General features: G+C 54.4%; 2 protein-coding genes across 3 annotated transcripts in view; one reads left to right on the top strand and one right to left on the bottom strand.

Annotated features, from left to right (window-relative positions):
* smg6 (SMG6 nonsense mediated mRNA decay factor) overlaps nt 1–10,983 on the top strand; it is a 299,932-nt gene extending 288,949 nt beyond the window's left edge. Inside the window, exons 18-19 of the mRNA XM_055657778.1 lie at nt 6,733–6,814; nt 9,069–10,983. Of these exons, the coding sequence (XP_055513753.1) occupies nt 6,733–6,814; nt 9,069–9,199 (213 nt within the window). The 3' untranslated portion in view covers nt 9,200–10,983. The remainder of the gene's footprint in view (nt 1–6,732; nt 6,815–9,068) is intronic.
* Nucleotides 10,691–17,755, bottom strand: hic1 (hypermethylated in cancer 1). 2 transcript variants are annotated; one of them, XM_055657781.1, is made up of 2 exons: nt 17,666–17,755; nt 10,691–13,588 (listed from the first exon to the last, which is right to left on the bottom strand). In XM_055657781.1, the coding sequence occupies exon 2, from the start codon at nt 13,578–13,580 to the stop codon at nt 11,853–11,855; it is 1,728 nt and encodes a 575-aa protein (XP_055513756.1). In that variant the 5' UTR covers nt 13,581–13,588; nt 17,666–17,755; the 3' UTR covers nt 10,691–11,852. The 2 variants fall into 2 exon arrangements, with proteins under 2 accessions (XP_055513756.1, XP_055513754.1); XM_055657779.1 differs by lacking the exon at nt 17,666–17,755 and adding an exon at nt 15,146–15,844.
* Between the last annotated feature and the right edge of the window lie 1,050 nt (nt 17,756–18,805).

An 18,805-nucleotide genomic window follows, 5' to 3' on the forward strand; every position in this document is an offset into this window, starting at 1 on the left:
TGTCCTCCCAAAGTGCCACACCTCACACTTGTCTGAATTAAGCTGCCATTTCTCTGCTCACATTTCCAATTGATATAAATCCTGCTTGTATCTTTTGAAAACCTTGCTCGCTATCCACAACTCCATGAATTTTTGTGTTGACTGCAAACTTAATTAGTTCACCTACATTTTTGGCCAAATCATTTATATCAGTACAACTGATATATCTATAGATATATCTCTATATCACATACAACAGTGATTCCTGCAGAGCACCACTGGTCACAGACTTGCAGTCAAAACAACACTCCTCCATCATCACCCTCTGACATCTATGGCATTAGTTTTTAAACTAATCTACCAGGATCCCATGCAATTTAATCTTGTGGATCAGCCTACCACAGGGGTCCTTGTCAAATGCTTTACTAAAGACCATATATGTAACATCCACTGACTACTCTGATCAGTCATCTTCGTCACCTCCTCAAAAAACCTAATCAAGCTTTAGAGACATGACTATTCTAAAGAAGCCATACTGATTGTCCCTAATAAGTCCCTGCTTTTGCAGATGTGAGTAAATCATACCGCTAAGAATCTTCCCCAATAATTTCCAGACCACTAACATAAGGCTCACCAGCCTATAATTGCACTTAAACAAAGGAAGAATATTTGGTATTCTCAATCCTTTGGGTTAAAGAGGATACGAAGATCTCTGCCATCTGGGGATTTATCCATCTTAATGTTCTTCAAAGAACCCAACAGCATCTCTTTCCTGATATAAATATGCCCCAGAATATCATCAGCAAAAAAAGAGAGCAGCTGTAGGAAGTCAGCAGTCAGCCAGACCCTGTTGAAGGAAATGGACAGTCAATGTTTCAGGTCAAGAGATCCTTGATCTAGGAGAGCAACGGTGCGGGCCAAAGAATTGGAAGTTGTTGAAATGGTGGAGAGCATGCAAGGTGCCCCACATGTGGGTGGAAAGGAACTGGACTATGGGGGGACAAGAAATTGTCAAGGTATGAGGAGATGAGCTCAGTGAGATAAGAGCAGGCAGACACAGGGGGACATACCAGGTAGTCCTGCTTATGAATCTTGGGTAGGAGATAGAAACAAGCGGTGTGGTTCTTCCCCACAGTCTAGATGAAGTCACTAACAGTCTGGGTGAAGGGCCTCAACCTGAAATATAGACTGTCCATTTCCTTCTGCAGATATTTCCTGATCTACTGAGTTCCTCCAGTTTCTCTTTTTGTGTTGGCTACAGATTCCAGCATCTGTAGTCTCTTGTGCCTCCTAGAATGTTGGCATAACCCTCCTTAATCTCATCATCCTTTCCTTCTCCTGGGTTAGTACTAATGCCAAGTGCTCATTCATTACCTCGCCCACTTTCTCTGGCTCCAGGCACACATTCCTTCCTTTGTCCTTGAGTGGTCCTATGGATGTATTAAACGCTAAGATTCTCCTTAATCCTACTTGCCGAGAACACTTCATGGTCTCATTTAGCCCTCCTGTTAAAAGGCCTGTCCCACTTAGGCGAATTGTCAGTGGACTGCCGGCGACTGTCATGTTCGCGGCAGCCACACACACACACACACACACACACACACACACACACACACACACACACACACACACACACACACACACACACACACACACACACACACACACACACACACACACACACACACACACACACACACACACACACACACACACACACACACACACACACACACACACACACACACACACACACACACACACACACACACACACACACACACACGGCGGGGGCCAGGGGGAGCACTGTCTGAAATTCACACAATGCAAAGGTGATACAGACACACACCGTGATGAACAGGAAGGTTAAGACGGCTAGCACAGTGTACGGTAAGTCCTTTAAAAGAGGGTAGGGGGGAGAAGAAGTGGAGACATTTTTAAGAAGCCAGACAACTTTTAATAAGCCAGAGATACACAGCTGTGAAGTTCGGCAGGCATTTAACATTACCTGTCGGTTATCCTTGGTTCTGAAAACTTGTGCTTACGTTTTTTTTCCCCAATGAGCCAATGAAAATGCCCGGTCAGCAAAGGCGATGAACTAAAACTACCTACGACTACCTCGACTACCATAACTACATGGCGATCCCACTATAACTGCACCTACGACCACAGGATTATCGATTTTCTCTATGGCGACCAATTTTTGGTCGCAGAAAATTTTTCAACATGTTGAAAGATTTGCGGCGACCATACCAAGGCCGCGACGAGTTCCCAGAATGCGGGAACACCTCGCGACCATGAAGGAGACTCACCAGAGACCACCAGCGAACATGTGGCGACCATGTGGCGAGCGCAGAGTCTCCTGCACTCGCCTAAAAAGTCGCCTAAGTGGGACAGGCCCTTAAAGGTATTCACATTCTTGATGTGTTTTTGGCGACTGGGGTGGAAGGACTATTTCCTGGTATGTGGGTGAAAGTTACTTTTTAATAGGGAAACAAATAAAGTTACACTTGTTTTTATGATCTGGAACACAGTACTTCAAAGGTCAGGGAAAAGGTCTAAATTAGACAATTCTTTGAAAGATCCGGCATAGGCTAGGATTGTTTGATTCTGCAATGAGTAAACTAGTTCCCAGGATATGGAACAAATCAACCCAGAGGTAATCAAAAGGAGACCTTGATCATGCTTTCCTATGAGCCCAGGTCCTGTGGACATTTCTGCATTTGGAGATTCACAGTTATAGAAACATAGAAAATAGGTACAGGAGGAGGCCATTCGGCCCTTCGAGCCAGCACCGCCATTCATTGAGATCATGGCTGATCGTCCCCAATCAATAACCCGTGCCTGCCTTCTCCCCATATCCCTTGATTCCACTAGCCCCTAGAGCTCTATCTAACTCTCTCTTAAATCCATCCAGTAATTTGGCCTCCACTGCCCTCTATGGCAGGGAATTCCACAAATTCACAACTCTCTGGGTGAAAAAGTTTTTCTCACCTCAGTCTTAAATGGCCTCCCCTTTATTCAAAGGGGAGGCCATTGTTACATTGTTTGATGAGCAAAGGTGGTCTTGCACTTTGCCCAGTCCATGCGGCAGCTGCGGTGGTGGTCTCAGCCAGAGTATTGCACACAGTTCTGGTCACCATGCCATAGGAAGGAAGTGATGGTGGAGATGTTGCCTGGGATGGAGCAGTTCAATTACGAGGAGAGAGTGGAGAGGCTGGGTCTATTCTCCCTGGAGCGGAGGAGGTGAAGAGAGAACAGATTAGAGGTATATAAAATACGAGAATAACTAGGGTACATGGCAGGAAACGGGTTTCCACATAAAATTAGAAGACATGGAGTTTGAGTAAGGGGGAAGACATGTGGAGGCATCTGAGGGATGTCTTCTTAATGCAGTGTGGCAAGTACCTGAATACCTGCGAGAGTGATGGATAGCGTTGCTGACAGCATTTAAGAAATGTGTGAATGGCACTTGAATCGCCTTGGCATTGAGGGCTGTGAACCAAGAGCTGAATAATAGGATTAATGTGGACGGGTGATCACTGATCAGCGTGGACACTGGGCTGAAGGGCCTGTCTCAATGCTGTACAATTCTATGACGCTGTAGGTGTCGTGAGAATAACAATAGCTGTTCAGGTCCTTGCTTGCACAGAACCCAGGCAATGCAAGAATTCTTCAGAAATTCCTGCAAGCCTCAAGGGCACAGGGAAAAGACAGAGCTGCCAAAGAGGTTTGCGGGCCACCCACTGCCAGCTGCAGGCTCCTTTGACAGGAACTAGAACAGAACAACCCACCGAGATGTGCAAATGCACACCAGCCTCTCCTCAGTGACTGAACACAGAGATGCTGCTAAATACGGGCTATTTTATTCTCTGTTCTATTTAATGATTTCTTATTGCTGAACTCTGAGGCTGCAGCCATGACAAGGTGAGGTCATGTATATGTTTGTGACCTTTTATGAACTATGAGTAAATGATGTCACCGAGACATTAGTTTCATTGGAATCCAATTACGTAAAACATCAAGAGTCTAAGGCTCGGGACATTAATGCAGTAACATCCATGAATCCATCATGGCCCTCCCATGTGGGTGATGGCTGGCCTTTGCTTCATACTCCTGGCATCATCAATGTGCAGGGAATGGGTATAAACTTGTAACCAACACTGTAGGTTAAATGTGTAACCTACTCAGAGCTGCATGAGGCTTCTGTCTTATCAGGTCTCCTGGATACATTGTCAACACAGCGACACACGTTACTAGCGTTCAGTCATGTTGCCAACTTCTGGAGTTTCAATCCCCCCCCCCCTAATATTCCTCCCCATCAACCTAACTTCAGGGAACAGAGTAAACCATCCAGTGTTTCCTCCTGATCTCCAGTTGGTGACTCCTGTCAGATGCTGTGTGGGGGCAGGAATGGCTGAAACGGAGGTTACCCTCATTGTGTGCCTGGTCCGCTCATGTGTGTACGTGATTTTGATTAGAAAGTCTGTGACTTACATTATTTATGCAAAGCCAGTGAGACATTCTAGAGCCAAATGTAGATTTGCTAACATAGTTACGGCACCCTCCACACTCCCGGCACATCCAAATGTGTTTATGGTGATGGAGTGTTTGCAAGATTTAGTCTCTGTTGATCTGTCCATGACCTCACCATACTCAGTAAAGGGTGTCCCTTTGGAGTGGGATATCCTGGACCCACAGCGCATCCAAGCATCAACACACCTGCAAGTGGGAACTTGCTTGTTTTTGAGCTTTCACTCCCATTTTCCACTTTTCGTTCACTCTAGTTGTATACAGTAATGAAAGCAAAAATGCTGCAGCACTCAGAACGTTAGGCAGCATCTGGGGAAAGAAAAACAGCTAATGATACTCTACTCCCATCTCCTCCCCTGCCTGCTTTCCGCAGAGACCGCTCCCTCCGTAACTCCCTGGTCAATTTGTCCCTTCCCACCCGTACCACCCCCTCTCCAGGCACTTTCCCTTGCAACCGCAGGAAATGCTACCCTTGTTGCTTTACCTCCCCCCTTGACTCCATTCAAGGACCCAAGCAGCCGTTCCAGGTGCGACAGAGGTTCACCTGCACCTCCTCTAACCTCATCTATTGCATCTGGATGTCAGCTCTACATCGGTGAGACCAAGCGACCTTGGCGATCGCTTCGCCGAACACCTCCGCTCGGTTCGCAATCACCAACCTGATCTCCCGGTGGCTCAGCACTTCAACTCCCCCTCCCATTCCGAATCCGATCTTTCTGTCCTGGGCCTCCTCCACGGCCAGAGTGAGGACCACCGGAAATTGGAGGAGCAGCACCTCATATTTCACTTGGGCAGTTTGTACCCCAGCGATATGAACATTGACTTCTCTAATTTCAGGTAGACCCAACTGTCTCCTCCCCTTCTCAGCTCTCCCTCAGCCTTCTGGCTCCTCCTCTCTCTTCCCGCTCCACTCCCCGCCCCTCCTCACCCCCCCCCCCCCCCCCCCCCCCTCCTCCCCCCCCCTCACCCCCCCCCCCCCCCCACCCCCACCCTCACATCCTTCTGAAGAAGGGTTTTGACCCGAAACGTTGCCTATTTCCTTTGCTCCATAGATGCTGCCTGCACCCGCTGAGTTTCTCCAGCATTTTTGTCTACCAAATGAGACTCTATCCCGTTCTTTGCCTGTCCATTGCCCATGTCCTCACCCACCACTGGCGTTAGCTGCTGAACTCCCAGTGTTTGCGATTAAGCTGATCTCTCTGAAGAAGGGTCTCAACCCGAAACATCGCCCATTCCTGCTCTCCAGAGATGCTGCCCGTCCCGCTAAGTTACTCCAGCTTTTTGTGCCTATCTCTTGTTTCAAGTTGTTTTGTGCTTTATCCCATCCTATCTGCGGCCCTGACCCTCTCCCTTGAACTGCCTTCCCCTTGTACTCCTGCCTGTTGTGCATCCACCCTCCCTTAAAAATGTAAATTATGTTGTGTCTGGGGTCTATTTGTTTGTAATGTATGGCTGCAGAAACAGCATTTCGTTTGGACCTCAAGGGGTCCAAATGACAATTAAATTGACTCTTGACTCTCTTGACTCTCTGCCACTGGCAGCCCTTCCTTCACTTGCCCAGGCCATCCTCTCTGAATTTTCTTCGAAAACACTCCAGCTTTATCCCTCTCTTTGTTCTAGAGGTATCAATCAAATGTTTTAGAATGCTTTATGAATGTTTGTTGTGTTGAAACAGAGGCATCTCAGGATTCCACCCACCATCTATCCCCACAGGTACCTCTCATTAGGTCACAAGGTCATGTGATAGTAGAATTAGGCTATTCGGCCCATCACGTCTACTCCACCATTCAATCATGATTGATCTATCTCTCCCTCCTAACCCCATTCTCCTGCCTTCTTCCCATAACCTCTGACAGCCTTTCTAATCAATAATCTATCTCTGCCTTAAATATATCCACTGACTTTGCCTCCACTGTCTTCTGTGACAAAGACTTCATCAGAAGGTGTCACTGACTTGGAAGGTAGCTGCTAGATGGACAAGCCTCTCAGGAAGCATTAATCAGTAGGTGGTTGTGTTTGACTGCTGTGAATTAGTGAAGCATTGGTCTGCATTACAGTTACAGACCTAGTGCCACAAATGGGATAGGTGGGGAGGGATCTTCAGAAGGATAACCCAGCATAAACTCGACCTAGAATCTACTTGATGGGCAAAATGGCCACATTAACCCGCTCGTGTGTGAAGCTGAGGAGGACTCATCTGTGCTCTTCTCGCTCCAACAGGGAAACAACGATGACTTGATTCTCTCCTGCTGCCTTCATTACTGCAAGGACAAAGCCAAGGACTTCATGCCAGCACACAAAGGTATGTGGGGTCCCTCCAGTGCACTGCCATGGATTTGGTTCTAGGTCAGGTTATTTGAGTATGATGATGATCTGGTAACTCCAATAGACAATAGTTGCAGGAGTAGGCCATTCGGACCCTCGGGTCACCGCCATTTAATGTGATCGTGGCTGATCATCCACAATCTGTACCCCGTTCCTGCCTTCTCACCATATCCTCTGACTCCTCTATCTTTAAAAGGTCTTGAAAGCATCTAGAGAATTGGCCTCCACTGCCTTCTGTGGCATAGAATTCCACAGATTCACATCTTTCAGGGTGAAAAAGTTTTACCTCATCTCCGTTCTAAATGGCCTATCCCATATCCGTTCTAAATGGCTTACCCCTTATTCTTAAACTGTGGTCCCTGGTTCTGGCTCCAGCAGCAGCCGCAGCTGTCCCTGCCTCCAGTATGATCGCCAGTCTGCCCCGTGTGGTTCATGGTGGCATGGCTTGGGCAGTTACAGTACCCTGCCCCCTCCCCATGCTCTGGGCTATAGGGTCATGGTTCAGGCTTCATTTCAGACTGCAACATATAAACCTGGTCAAGAGTTGCTGTTTGTTGCTATTGGAAGGGTGATGCAGTGGGAATGCTGCACTGTGGAGGGACCGTACTGAGGAAATGCAACATTGTGGGAGGGGCAATACTGAGGCAGTGCCGCACTATAGAAGGAGGCGTGCTCAGAGAGTGCTGCACTGTGAGGGGAGCAATGCAGAGGGAGCACCACACTGGGAGGGCCAGTACTAAGGAAGCGCTGCACAGTGGGAAGGATGGTGCTGAGGGAGCACCACACTATGAGAAGGGCAGGGCAGATGGAGCACCACACTGAGGGATCATCGAGCTTAGAAAGGGGCTGTGTTGAGAGACTGTGGGAGGGGCAGTGAGGGAGAGCTGTACTGTGGGAGGGACAGCACTGAAAGAGGCTGCAAAGTGGCAAGGGGAAAGAGGAAGCAGGTGACCAGAGGTCCCAGATGTTTCTGTTGTGCCCCACTTGGGAGAACTTTGCCTTTTCACCCCTTTTTCCTCTCCTCCATTTCCACTCTTGAGTACGATCGTTGAAGAGAAACATGTTCTAATAATTACTTTCTCCTAACTTTATCAGGATCGGCCTGTTTGAAGACTAAGCTGTAACAGATTGGTGGTTATGTTAAATAATGTGAATATACTAGGCCTCTGCATCATTCCGTGAAATGAAATAATTTGATACCACTGGGCCCACATGAGGAAACTAAAACATAAGAGCAGAATTGTAGTCTTCCCATGTGTAGGCTGATGCTCTGTGACTGAGAGTATCTGACTTCAGCCATTTGAACAGCTCCTTTCACTCCTTCACTGGCTGACACCCATCCCTCTTCCTCCCCAGGCTGCCTGCTTCACATCAGCAGTGCCAGCATCCTGAATTTATGAAGCTGCAGCAATGTTACGCTGCCTGGGCATTGTTCACAAGCACATTAGAATAAACAAAGTGTTCCTGTCCATGGGTAGGTACGCTGATGGATCACGGTGTGGTGTGTTCTAATCCACTACTGCACGGACCCCTCAGTGTAACCTAGATATGAGCACGAGACAGCCGAACCGGTGAGGTAGGTTGGGGATGCGGAGCCAGCAAGGTTGGTTGGGGATGCGGAGCCAGCAAGGTTGGTTGGGGATGTGGAGGCAGCAAGGTTGGTTTGGGATGCAAAGCCAGCAAGGTTGGTTGGGGAAGTGGAGCCAGCAAGTTTGGTTGGGGATGTAGAGGCAGCAAGGTTGGTTGGGGATGCAAAGCCAACAAGGTTGGTTGGATATGTGGAGCCAGCAAGGTTGGTTGGGGATGTGGAGCCAGCAAGTTTGGTTGGGGATGTGGAGCAGCATGTTTGGTTGGGGGAGCCAGCAAGATTGGTTAGGGGTATGGAGCCAGCAAGTTTGGTTGGGATGTGGAGCCAGCAAGGTTGGTTATTAAGCCCCTGTCCCACTTAGGAAACCTGAACGGAAACCTCTGGAGACTTTGCGCCCCACCCAAGGTTTCCGTGCAGTTGTAGGTGGTTGCCCGAGGTTGCAGGCAGTGGAAGCAGGTAGGAGACTGACAAAAACCTCCGGGAACCGCACAGAAACCTTGGGTGGGGCGCAAAGTCTCCAGAGGTTTCCTAAGTGGGACAGGGGGATGTGGAGGCAGCAAGGTTGGTTGGAGATGTGGAGGCATTGTGGTTGGGGATGTGGAGGCAGTGTGATTGGTGACCTGTGCTCTTTCTCTTCTGACAGATGAGCCCATTCATCTGCGCCGTGACGTGGTGCTGCTGACAGACGACCGCAACATGAGGGTGAAGGCCATAACTCGCAACGTGCCCGTCAGAGCCATCCCTGTGTTTCTGAAGTGGGCCAAGGTGGGATGAAGCAGCAGAGCCAGGAAAACTGCCATTCTGTGGATTCCAGTGAGTGTTGTCGGGAGGCCCAGGCTTGACATGGCTACCTACTCCTCCATTAAAAAGCTAACATTAAGAGATGACGAGAATCAATATGCAGCAGAAGATTGTGTGATTCCAAGGGCACCAAATCAAGCAAGCTGAAGAATGCAGGTCCTGATGATTCGTCTCGATGGTTCTTTAGGAGCAGCTAGTCGTGGTGGGTTAATAGTGACAACTGAGCATCCTGATGCAGGTTAGTGAGAGGCAGCTGTTGCACACATTGAAGGCAGGGACACTCCCTGATGGGATTGTTCCATTGGAGCCTGGTACATTTGTGGCAGAGACAGAGCACATCCGCTCTGCAATACCTACCCCTATCCTGATCTGTCTCGTCAGATTGGCAGAGCAGAAAGGTGCCAGCCTCTGATGATTTGTTTTGCTGCTGGGTCTACCGTGTCAATGTTTAGACAGGAGAAATTTCACACACACAAAAAAAAAGTTTGCAAAGAGAACTTTGCGTCAGCTTGAGAACAGGGCGGTGGTGGAGGCTTAGCCTGAGAGATTGTGTCAAGGGTCACAGCCACATGCTACAGCCAGAGGCCACTTTTAATTACAAGAGTGTTCCTGGCATCAGCCTATCAGGTTGACGTGTGTTCTTTGCAGGATGGAGCCTATACAAGTTGAATTAGAGGGATGCTTTATCCAAGTGAGGTTTAATAGTGTCCTTAGTGCTAGACTGGACTGTGGTGAGTCAGGTGTAGGGCAGAGAGCGTGTTGCATAAGCAGATCCCTATGTGAACCAGTATTATACATCTGCCCTTTCAAACACCGCTCGATGCCCAAGACCTTTGGCATTTGGCGAGAGAGAGAGAGAATCTTGCCTTGCAAAATATCTGCTGGAGGAGGGTGGAAGGGAGTTGAGTTACACTGCAGGCCCAATGATTGAGATACCTGGTGGTTTCCAAATCCCTGCTCTGTGCCAAGCTATCAAGTAGCTGAGCCAACTACTCAACGTTGTGAGTGTAGAGGCACAGGGCTCCCAGCTCCTTCCTCTGATGGTTGGGATTTAAGCCTTTTAAGGGGCATAAGGAATTTCAAAAGTTGCTTTATTTTACACATTTCAGAACTGGTTTTCATTGTTTTATTTTTTTATACATAGTCTTAAGTGGTTAGGTTTAGCTAGAGCATAGCTAGGTGCCTGCATTTGGTTTTATTTCGTGTTGAATGTGCTTCATAGGATAGAGGAAGCGCTTGGTTTTAGTGCAGTGAGAGTGAGTGCAATATAATTTAGGTGAGTCGCGAACACTTTCGCAGGACGCGCCGCTGAGCCGTCAGTTTCCAGTAGGCTTCTGTCGGTCTTGTAACAACGCACGCACCTCTTCCCCCGTGTGATCGACAGCCATTACTATGTAGCAGGAGGTTTAACCGCTAATTAGTATTCATTTAACTACCAGTCCAATAAAAATGGAGATTAAAAGCCACGTCTGTAACGTTTTAATTGATATTTGGTGTTTTATAGAAACCAGTTTCACGGTGAAAAGTTTTGGTTTTGCTGATTTACAAAAATACAATTATAGAAACATTATCCCATCGAAGCATTTTATACAGACTGATTTAAAATAAACACAGTACAAATACATGCAATAAATACATTCATTTTAATGCAAAAAACATTTATAAAAATACTGTTTTGTATTGCAACGTTGTGAATTAATTGTATTTTGGCTTTTTTAATTTTGTTTTCTTAAAAAATATATTTGGGTCGGTGTCTGCACGGACTGACTTTGGTTCTAGTTAATTTACAGAGCGTGTGTTTGACACTCGCCACAGCAATCACATTGGACATGCATCCCACCCAAATCCAATAGGACATACAAAATAGGAAATCTTTACAAATCCCTGCAAACAAAAAACACAGAAGTAACCATACTGGCAAGTTGCAGCTCATGCTAAAATACTGCATTTAATAAGTGACTTAATAACCGACCTGGACTTTCCAACTTTATCCCGTGGTTAGTTAAGGACCCATCATCGTCCCCGCTCCGCGCTGTCATCTCCAATCCTTAAGGCATTCGCCGTGCGATACCAGGAATCCACCCGCAAGTTGTGTCCATCTCACCGGGGAGTGTCTCTACATTAGAGCAGGTTCCTTCAGGGCGACTGTGGAGGAAGGTGCGGCGGTGCCACCTGTCCGGGGGTGGCGGTGCCCCGGGCCGGCGTTGTCGCAGTCACAGTGTGGAGTTGAAAGCTGGTGTGCTGAATATATACGCGCCCGGCATCACCACCTGGCGAGGGAGAGCCAGGCGGACAGCGGCGAGGCGGCGTGGGCTTTAGTGGTTTTGTCCCAGGATAAAGTTTAGAAATCACACGGACATTTTTCAGAAACATTTCGAATATAAACTGGTGAAAGCGATTAAACAAAGGTCCCGCCTACTGGGATGGTGGGGCGGCTCGGCTCAGTGGCGTGGGTTGAGGTGCTGTGTATGGAGGGAGCCGGCTGGGAGCTCCCCGGGTGCTCACATTGTACAGTTCAAACCATAAGGCAAATATCGGCCTGGGCCGCACAGTCCCGCCCACCGCTCCCTGTGCGGGCCGGGGCCGGGGGTGAAGGCCACGGCGAGGGGTGGACAGGACAGGCGCCCTAGGGCGGGGGGTATGAGTCGTGCCCCAGCTGCCCGCCCTGGCTCAGGATCTCCACCGCCTTGTCCTGGCTCAAGCCCAGGTGCGCGGCGGCGAACTTGGCCAGCGGGTAGACGCCATCGCCGAAGTCCAGCTTGGGCTTGCAGTCGGCCGTGTGCATCTTCATGTGGCTGATGAGGTTGCGCTGCTGGGCGAACTTGCCGCCGCAGATCTGGCACTCGTAGGGCTTCTCGCCCGAGTGGATGCGCATGTGCTCGGTGAGGCGGTACTGACGGGTGAAGCGCATCCCACACGCCTCGCAGGCGAACGGCTTCAAGCCCAGGTGGCTGCGCATGTGGCGGGTCATGGTGCCGCGCTGTGTGAACTTCTTGCCGCAAATGTTGCAGGGGTAGGGCCGGGTGAGCCAGTGGGACTTCTCATGCTGCCGCAGCGTGGCCGGGTCCTTGTAGGACTTGTCGCAGCTGGAACAGCGGTAGGGCCGCACCAGCTCGCTCGGCTTGTCGGCGAAGGGGGCGGGCGGTTCGGCCAGCTCCTTGTGGAACAGGTCGTCCTCGGTGTGGCTCTCCACGTGTGCGTTCAGCTGCTCCGAGCTGGGGAAGCCTTTGCCGCACGGGATGCAGACGTACAGGTTGTCGCCAAAGTGCTCGGGCTCGTAGCCCAGGTGACCGCACTGGTAGCGGTCGGCGGCTCCGGACGCGCCCGGCTCGTCGCTGCTCGTCTCCTCGCTGCTGCTCTTCTCGTCCTCCGCCTCCTCGCAGCCTAACCTCGGGTAGCGGGCTGACGGGGGAGGGTGCGGCGGCAGCACCGGGCCTCCCGCCCCCACCTCCCCCCTGTGCTCCTGCCGCTCTCCCCTCGCCCCCTTCTCCCGTTGGCACTCGTCCAGGAAGGAGGGCAACGGCTCCTGCTTGAACCAGTGGCACACCTCGTCCTGCCCCTTCCCCAGGCCGCCCCGGTACATGCCGACCTCCGGCCCCAGCACCTCGTCCGTCTCCATGGGGTGGAGGCCGCCGCCCGCCTGCTCCTTGCCCAAGGCCCCGTTGGCCACGTGTGCTCCGCCCGCCGGCGGGCTGGTCTGCCTGGAGTCGCCAGAGTGCGCCTCGTCCTGCGGGCTTCGCTTGGACAGGTCGAGGCCCAGCAGCTGCGACGCCGCCTGGTCCGGCAGCCGGTTCCCGTGAGAAGGCGGGGCGTACAGCTCCCCCGAGTTCGTGTTGATGGTGTGCAGGGGCTGCCCGTCCATGAGCCGTGGTGGCACCGAGTAACAGGACTGGATGACGGGGGTGGCGGTGCGGAGACCCCGCGCCAGTTTGCCGTAGGACGAGAGGCCGCTCCTGATGTGCAAATAGCTGCCGTTGCGTTTGAGTCTCTTCTTGCAGAGAGCGACCAGGTCTGGCAGCTGCAGGTAGCTGGCGGCTGCCAGGATGGCCCCCAGGCTCTGTTCGTTGCCCTGCTCGTACTCGTTGAGGCGGCCGGTGTAGATGTAGTCCAGCACGGTGCGGAAGGTGCCGGGACTCACCATCTCCGGGTCTAGGTTCACCAGGTTGTCGTGAACCACCAATGACTTCAGGTAGACGCTGCTGGCCGCCAGGATGTTCTTGTGGGCCCGGAACAGCGCGTTCTGCACCACGATGATCACGTCGCATAAGAAGCCCTTGGTCCGCTGCCGGTTGAGCTGCAGGAGGAGCTGCTTGGCGTGGTTTGGCACCTCCATGGTGTCCAGCATCGGCATCATCTCGCCACCTTCGGCCGAATACAGCACAGTGAACGAGGGCAGAGGGAGCTGCTCACAGAGAAAGCCCCCACCCACTCACCCATCTCCGCCCCCCACCCCCACTCTCCGGCCACCCTCACTGACCCTCCGCTCCAGCCAATGCTCCCAATCCCCACTGACCCATGTCCATCGGACACTCCAAACTCACTATCAGCCAAACCTCCCGTCTCCGGCCACCCCACAACCCTCCCTCTCTCCATCCGCCCCAACCCCACTGACCCACTCCCTGTCCGCCCACCTCACATCCCCCCAATCCCCGCTCTCCTGTTAAGCTTCACTGACTCATCTCCATCCGACCCCACCGGCTTCCCCATTCACCCGGCCGGCCAGCCCTCCGCTCCGGTGGGACGCCCTGCCCACCCCGAGCCGCCCCGAGATGCCCCTCCTTGGGTCCCGTGGCTGGGGGTTGTTGGTCACCCTATCCCGGGGCGGCGAGCCCGCGGTAACCCGGCTGGCGGGCTGGGATACCCTGGCGGAAAGGTCCCGTTAACGGGTTGTTGGGGCGGCGAGCGGCCGGCATTTACCTGGGGACGCGCCCGGGTCGGCGGCAGCGCGGGCGGTGGGGCCGCCGTCCCAGCCCCGGATTCGGAGGCCGATTGAGCAGAGGCTGCGCGGTGCCACCTCTTATACATGTTAGTGTGGCTGGCGAGGCGGGGAGGGGGTCGAATCACAACCCCCTGCGGGCACTCCACAAATTACATCACTGGAGGACGGGGCTATTTATATTTACCGGGTCCCGCTCGCCAGCCGCGCACCCGTTAACCCTTCATTGTCCGCCAATGCTAGCGCCGGGCAACCTCCCCACCCACCCCGACACTCTGCCTCCTCACCCCGACATTCTCGCCACCCATCCCGACACTCTCACTCCCCATCTGACCCTGACTCCGCCCGAACTCCATCCAGCAAACTCCACACCATCCGATCCAAACATCGCCATCACCCCTACCCCGTCTACCCACCCAAACACTAAACTAGCCCCAAGCCCCTCGTTCCCCCCCCCCCCCTCCCCGGGCCGGTAGACGGCAGCGAGCCGCAGGCCGGGGAGGGGGCTCAGGCTCCGGGCTACACGGGTGGACGGCGGGTTCCCAGCGCGGCCGCTCGCCGATCCTTTGAATAAAGTGCGTCTGATCCCCGGAAATGCGCGCTCGTAGCTGTTAACCCCTCCGCGGCCACGGCGCCCGAGTCGCTCGCTCCGCTCGGCTCAGCGGCAGCGCGGCCCCGGGACAGTCCGGGCTTCACCGGGACCATCAGCTCCGGGAACCCCGAACCGGAGACACCCCGAGCGGATCTCTCGGCACCACCCCGGGCCGGTGCTCGATCCGCGCTCCCTGTCCCTGGCTAGCCCACCCCCAGCCAGGACGGGCCGGGCCGGGCCGGGAGGGCAGGACAGGACCCGGCCGAGCCGCCGGCAGATGCAGCGAGTCCCGGGGCAGCGCAGGGTCTACGGGCGCCGGTGATCCAGGGACCGCGGGAGAGGCGGCGCCGGGCTAACGCCTGAGCCGGTGGCCGGAGCCGGACTCGCTTACCTGGAGACTGCAAATGTGTCCGCCCGGAGCCTGGGAGCGGCGGGATAATCATCGCAGCAACACGGCCTGCCGCTCTGACGCCTCCCCGCTGACATTTACCGCTTATTAGAATAAGCAGAGGGAGGGGTGGGGAGAAGCCACTGGGAGGGGCAGAGCGGGGAGAGGGGAGGGACGGGACGGGAGGGGCGGGAGACGGGGAAGGGGCCGAGTGACGAGTAGAAGGGGAGTTGGGGATGGAGGGAATGTGGTGAGGAGAGTGAATGGGGATAGAGCTGGCGAGGGGGGGTTGGGAGGCAACAGCGCAGGCGGGGGAAGAAAGTGAGGGGGGGGGGAGGAATGAGGCGCGTTGGGAAGGGGACAAGAGAGGGAAGAGGTGTGAGACCAGGAAGATGCATGGAGGAGGGATGGTGAGCGGGTGGAGGAGGGAGTGGGTGAGGTGGGGAGAAGCGGTCATGTGGAAACAGGGGGTTAGGGAATGGGGGTCGGTGAAAGGGAATAGGAGTGTGGGGAATGGGAGCAGAGGAAGATCGGGAGAGAAAGAATGGGGCGGTGAGGGGAGGTGTAGGGAGAGGGGTGTTGGGGCGATGGTAACTGAAGAGAGGAGGAGAGGGTTGAGTGGAGGGGAGAAGAGTGGGGGATAGGGAAGAGTAGAGGCGCCGGAGGATCGTGGGATGGGGAAGGGAAGAAGGAGCAAGCAGAGGGGGGGGGGGGGGGGGGGGGGGGGTGCGCTTGGTGAAGGGGGTGAGGGGGCAGGTCCGGCGGAGGGAGGCCTGGGGGTGATTATTGTGGTCCAGGTCTACGGGCCCCTACCCCGCCATTGCTCAGTACCGGGTCTTGGCGAGAACTTGCTCCAAGCGGCACCAAAGATCACAGGCCGCAGTGAGGGGCGTCCCTTGACACTCTCCTCAACCTCCTCCTTAAATCCTTCCCCATATTTCCATCTCCCTTGAAGTACCCCCTACACCCCCCCCCCCCCCCCTTATTTTCCTCTCATTCCCCACCTGTCTCGTTTTGCCACTATTTCCCTCGGTGAAACCCTTCCCCTCCACCAAGAGACCACCTGCCCGTGGCGAAGACTCCTCAATGAGTGTGTGAGAGTCGAGGGTGGTCTCCCGGGCCCATCCTTCTCCCAGTTCTCCTCCCGTCGCCACTTCCCTATCTCCCTCCTACTTCCCCTCATGTTTCCCAATCACCCCTTCCTCTTGTCCTCACCCCCCTTCTCCCCACTCTCCTACTCCTCTCCGCATCAATTTTTCCACCTCTCTCGGTCCCTTTCCCCCTCACCAGCCTCATTCCCCTGCCCCCCTCCTCATTACATTCCCCCTCCACTCCCCCATTTACCCTCCCCAATTCCCCTTCTCCCCACATCCCTTTTTTCCCCACTCCACTCTGCCATTCACCCCCCCCCCCCCCCCCCCGGCATTTCCCTCTACCCCCTACTCTTCTCCCGAGCCTTGTCTCTCCCTCTCACACTTTCCTCATCACTGCATTCCACCTCTCACTTCCATCCTCTCTCCTCTCCTCTTTCCACTCTTGTTCCTCCACTCTATCTCCCCCTGCGCGACCGGTGCGGTTCAGTGGCGGAGTCCGGGTTCTCCAGTTCCCGGCTGCCGGCGGCTCAGACCCTGGCTCCTACCGCCACCCTGCGCCGGCGGCCGGGAGCACGAGTCGGGCGCTGTCAGAGTCGAAGACCGGCGGAGCGCCGCTGGCTCCACTGGCCGCCGTGAACACCAGCCCTGGATGGTGAGCGGTTAGCAGGGGAACCTGCGGGTGGTGGTGTTCCCCTGCCTCTGCCCCTGTGCTGCCCGAGAGACGTCTATATGAATGTGTGGGCCGGACACACAGAGCTGCCAAAGGAACCGCGGGCTGGGCAGCACCGAGTCCACGTTTGGTCACCGTTTCAGGTCCAGCCCCAACTACCAGCCGTGTGTGGGGCTTCCTGCGGGGGGGGGGGGGGGCTTCACTCACTGAGGGGATGTGAATGGAGGTGAACACTTTGCCACCAGTGGCCATGCCCACCCCTGGGTCCAGGACCCTGTCCTGAGCAGCTCCCACACTGATGGGCTGGGGCTGGGACGAGTGAATCTGACCACCATCTGACCCCGGTGCCCACAGACCAGTCTACCCGGGTTCCCCGGTGCCACACTCGGCCATCGCCCCCCCCACCCCCCGAGGGTCCCGGTGGAACCCGCACCGGCCGGTGGGCAGATCGCTAGTGAGTGATTCCCCGCTCCATAGATGGCTGGGAGCGGGCTACGTGTCCAGCCAGCGACCGCCACTCTTCAACGGCTGTGTTAATGTGCTCCCCCAGGCGCCGGGTGATGTCAATGAAGAATTCTTGTTCCAAATCAGTGTCCTATTACTGCCCGGTATCCTCCCCTCCCCCGGACCCTCCAGTTCATCCATCCCCAGTCCCTTCACTACCCCCCCCCCCCCCCCCCCCCCCCCCGGACCCCCCCCCCGGCCAACCCTCGCCACCCGGGACCCTTCCTTCCCTCCCTACCCCCGGTCTCCACTCACTCGCTGAAGCCTCCACCTCTCGCCCCCGGGGCCGCCTATTCCCAGCCCGGGGACCGTCCGCCCGCCTTTCCGAGGCCAGGACAGAGCTTGGACCAGCCCACTGCACTCCCCCCTGAACTCTGCCTCTCCTGCTACTCTCTCAGGGACTCGCTTCTAAACTTTTCCATGTGACAAAATAAAGCGGATTTTTTTTTTAATGGGGAAAGAATTTCCAAATGTTTTAACTTTCCTCTGATCGCCGTTGGCACTGGCAGCGCGGCCTCGTTCGTCGCTTAGTCTGCGAATCATTCACCTCACACGGCCGCGGATGGAGGGAGATGACCCAATACACCGTCCCCACACCGCCCCTCAACCCCTTCCTCACCCCAACACCCCACCCACCCCTCACCTCCACCCTTCCTCATCCCTTCCCCACCGCAACCTTCCCCTGTCCCCCTATCAGCCTCATCCCTATCAGCACTCTACCCCCCACCCTCATCCCTCTCCCATCCCATCCCTTACCCCCCCCCCCTCATCTCCATCACCCCAGTCCTCCCCTGCCCCCCCACCCCCAAAACCGCCCAAACCCCCCGTTCCTTTTCACCCGCTCCCCCACCCCTCTCCCTCCGACCTACCCCTCTCTCCCCGTCCACTTCCTTCTCCCGTCCCTCTTCCTCTCGATCTATCCCTCTCTCCCTTCCCGTTCCTCTCCCCAACCTTCTCTTTTTCTCCACCCCACATTCTTCCTCCTCCCCACCCCTTTCCCGTCCCAATCCCGCACCTCGCCCACCCATTCCTACCTACCCCGCCCCACCCACCAAAAATGTATCACTCCACCTCTCTACAACTCGAATGTTTCCCGTCCCCATAATGTAACCCGCCTCGTCCACACCACCGTCAACTTCCTGCACTTTGAGAATGTTGGGCTTTTAACGAAGGGGGTCTGGGGGTAATTATTCTCACGGCTACGGGACTGGACGCGCAGGGCGGCCCCACACTCGTGCTGGAGAGGCCCTGCCCGACACATGGCTCCAGGTACTGCAGGTGGGATGCAGGTGTGGGACAAGGCGGGGAGTCACGCAGGCGGTCGCGCTGGTGCTGCCCGCGGGGATATTTACACTGCTCGGCATCCAGGTGTCAGTGCGAACGCACGCAGGTATG

The sequence above is a fragment of the Leucoraja erinacea genome, chromosome 28 (assembly GCF_028641065.1).
Source record: "Leucoraja erinacea ecotype New England chromosome 28, Leri_hhj_1, whole genome shotgun sequence".
Lineage (NCBI taxonomy): Eukaryota > Metazoa > Chordata > Chondrichthyes > Rajiformes > Rajidae > Leucoraja > Leucoraja erinaceus.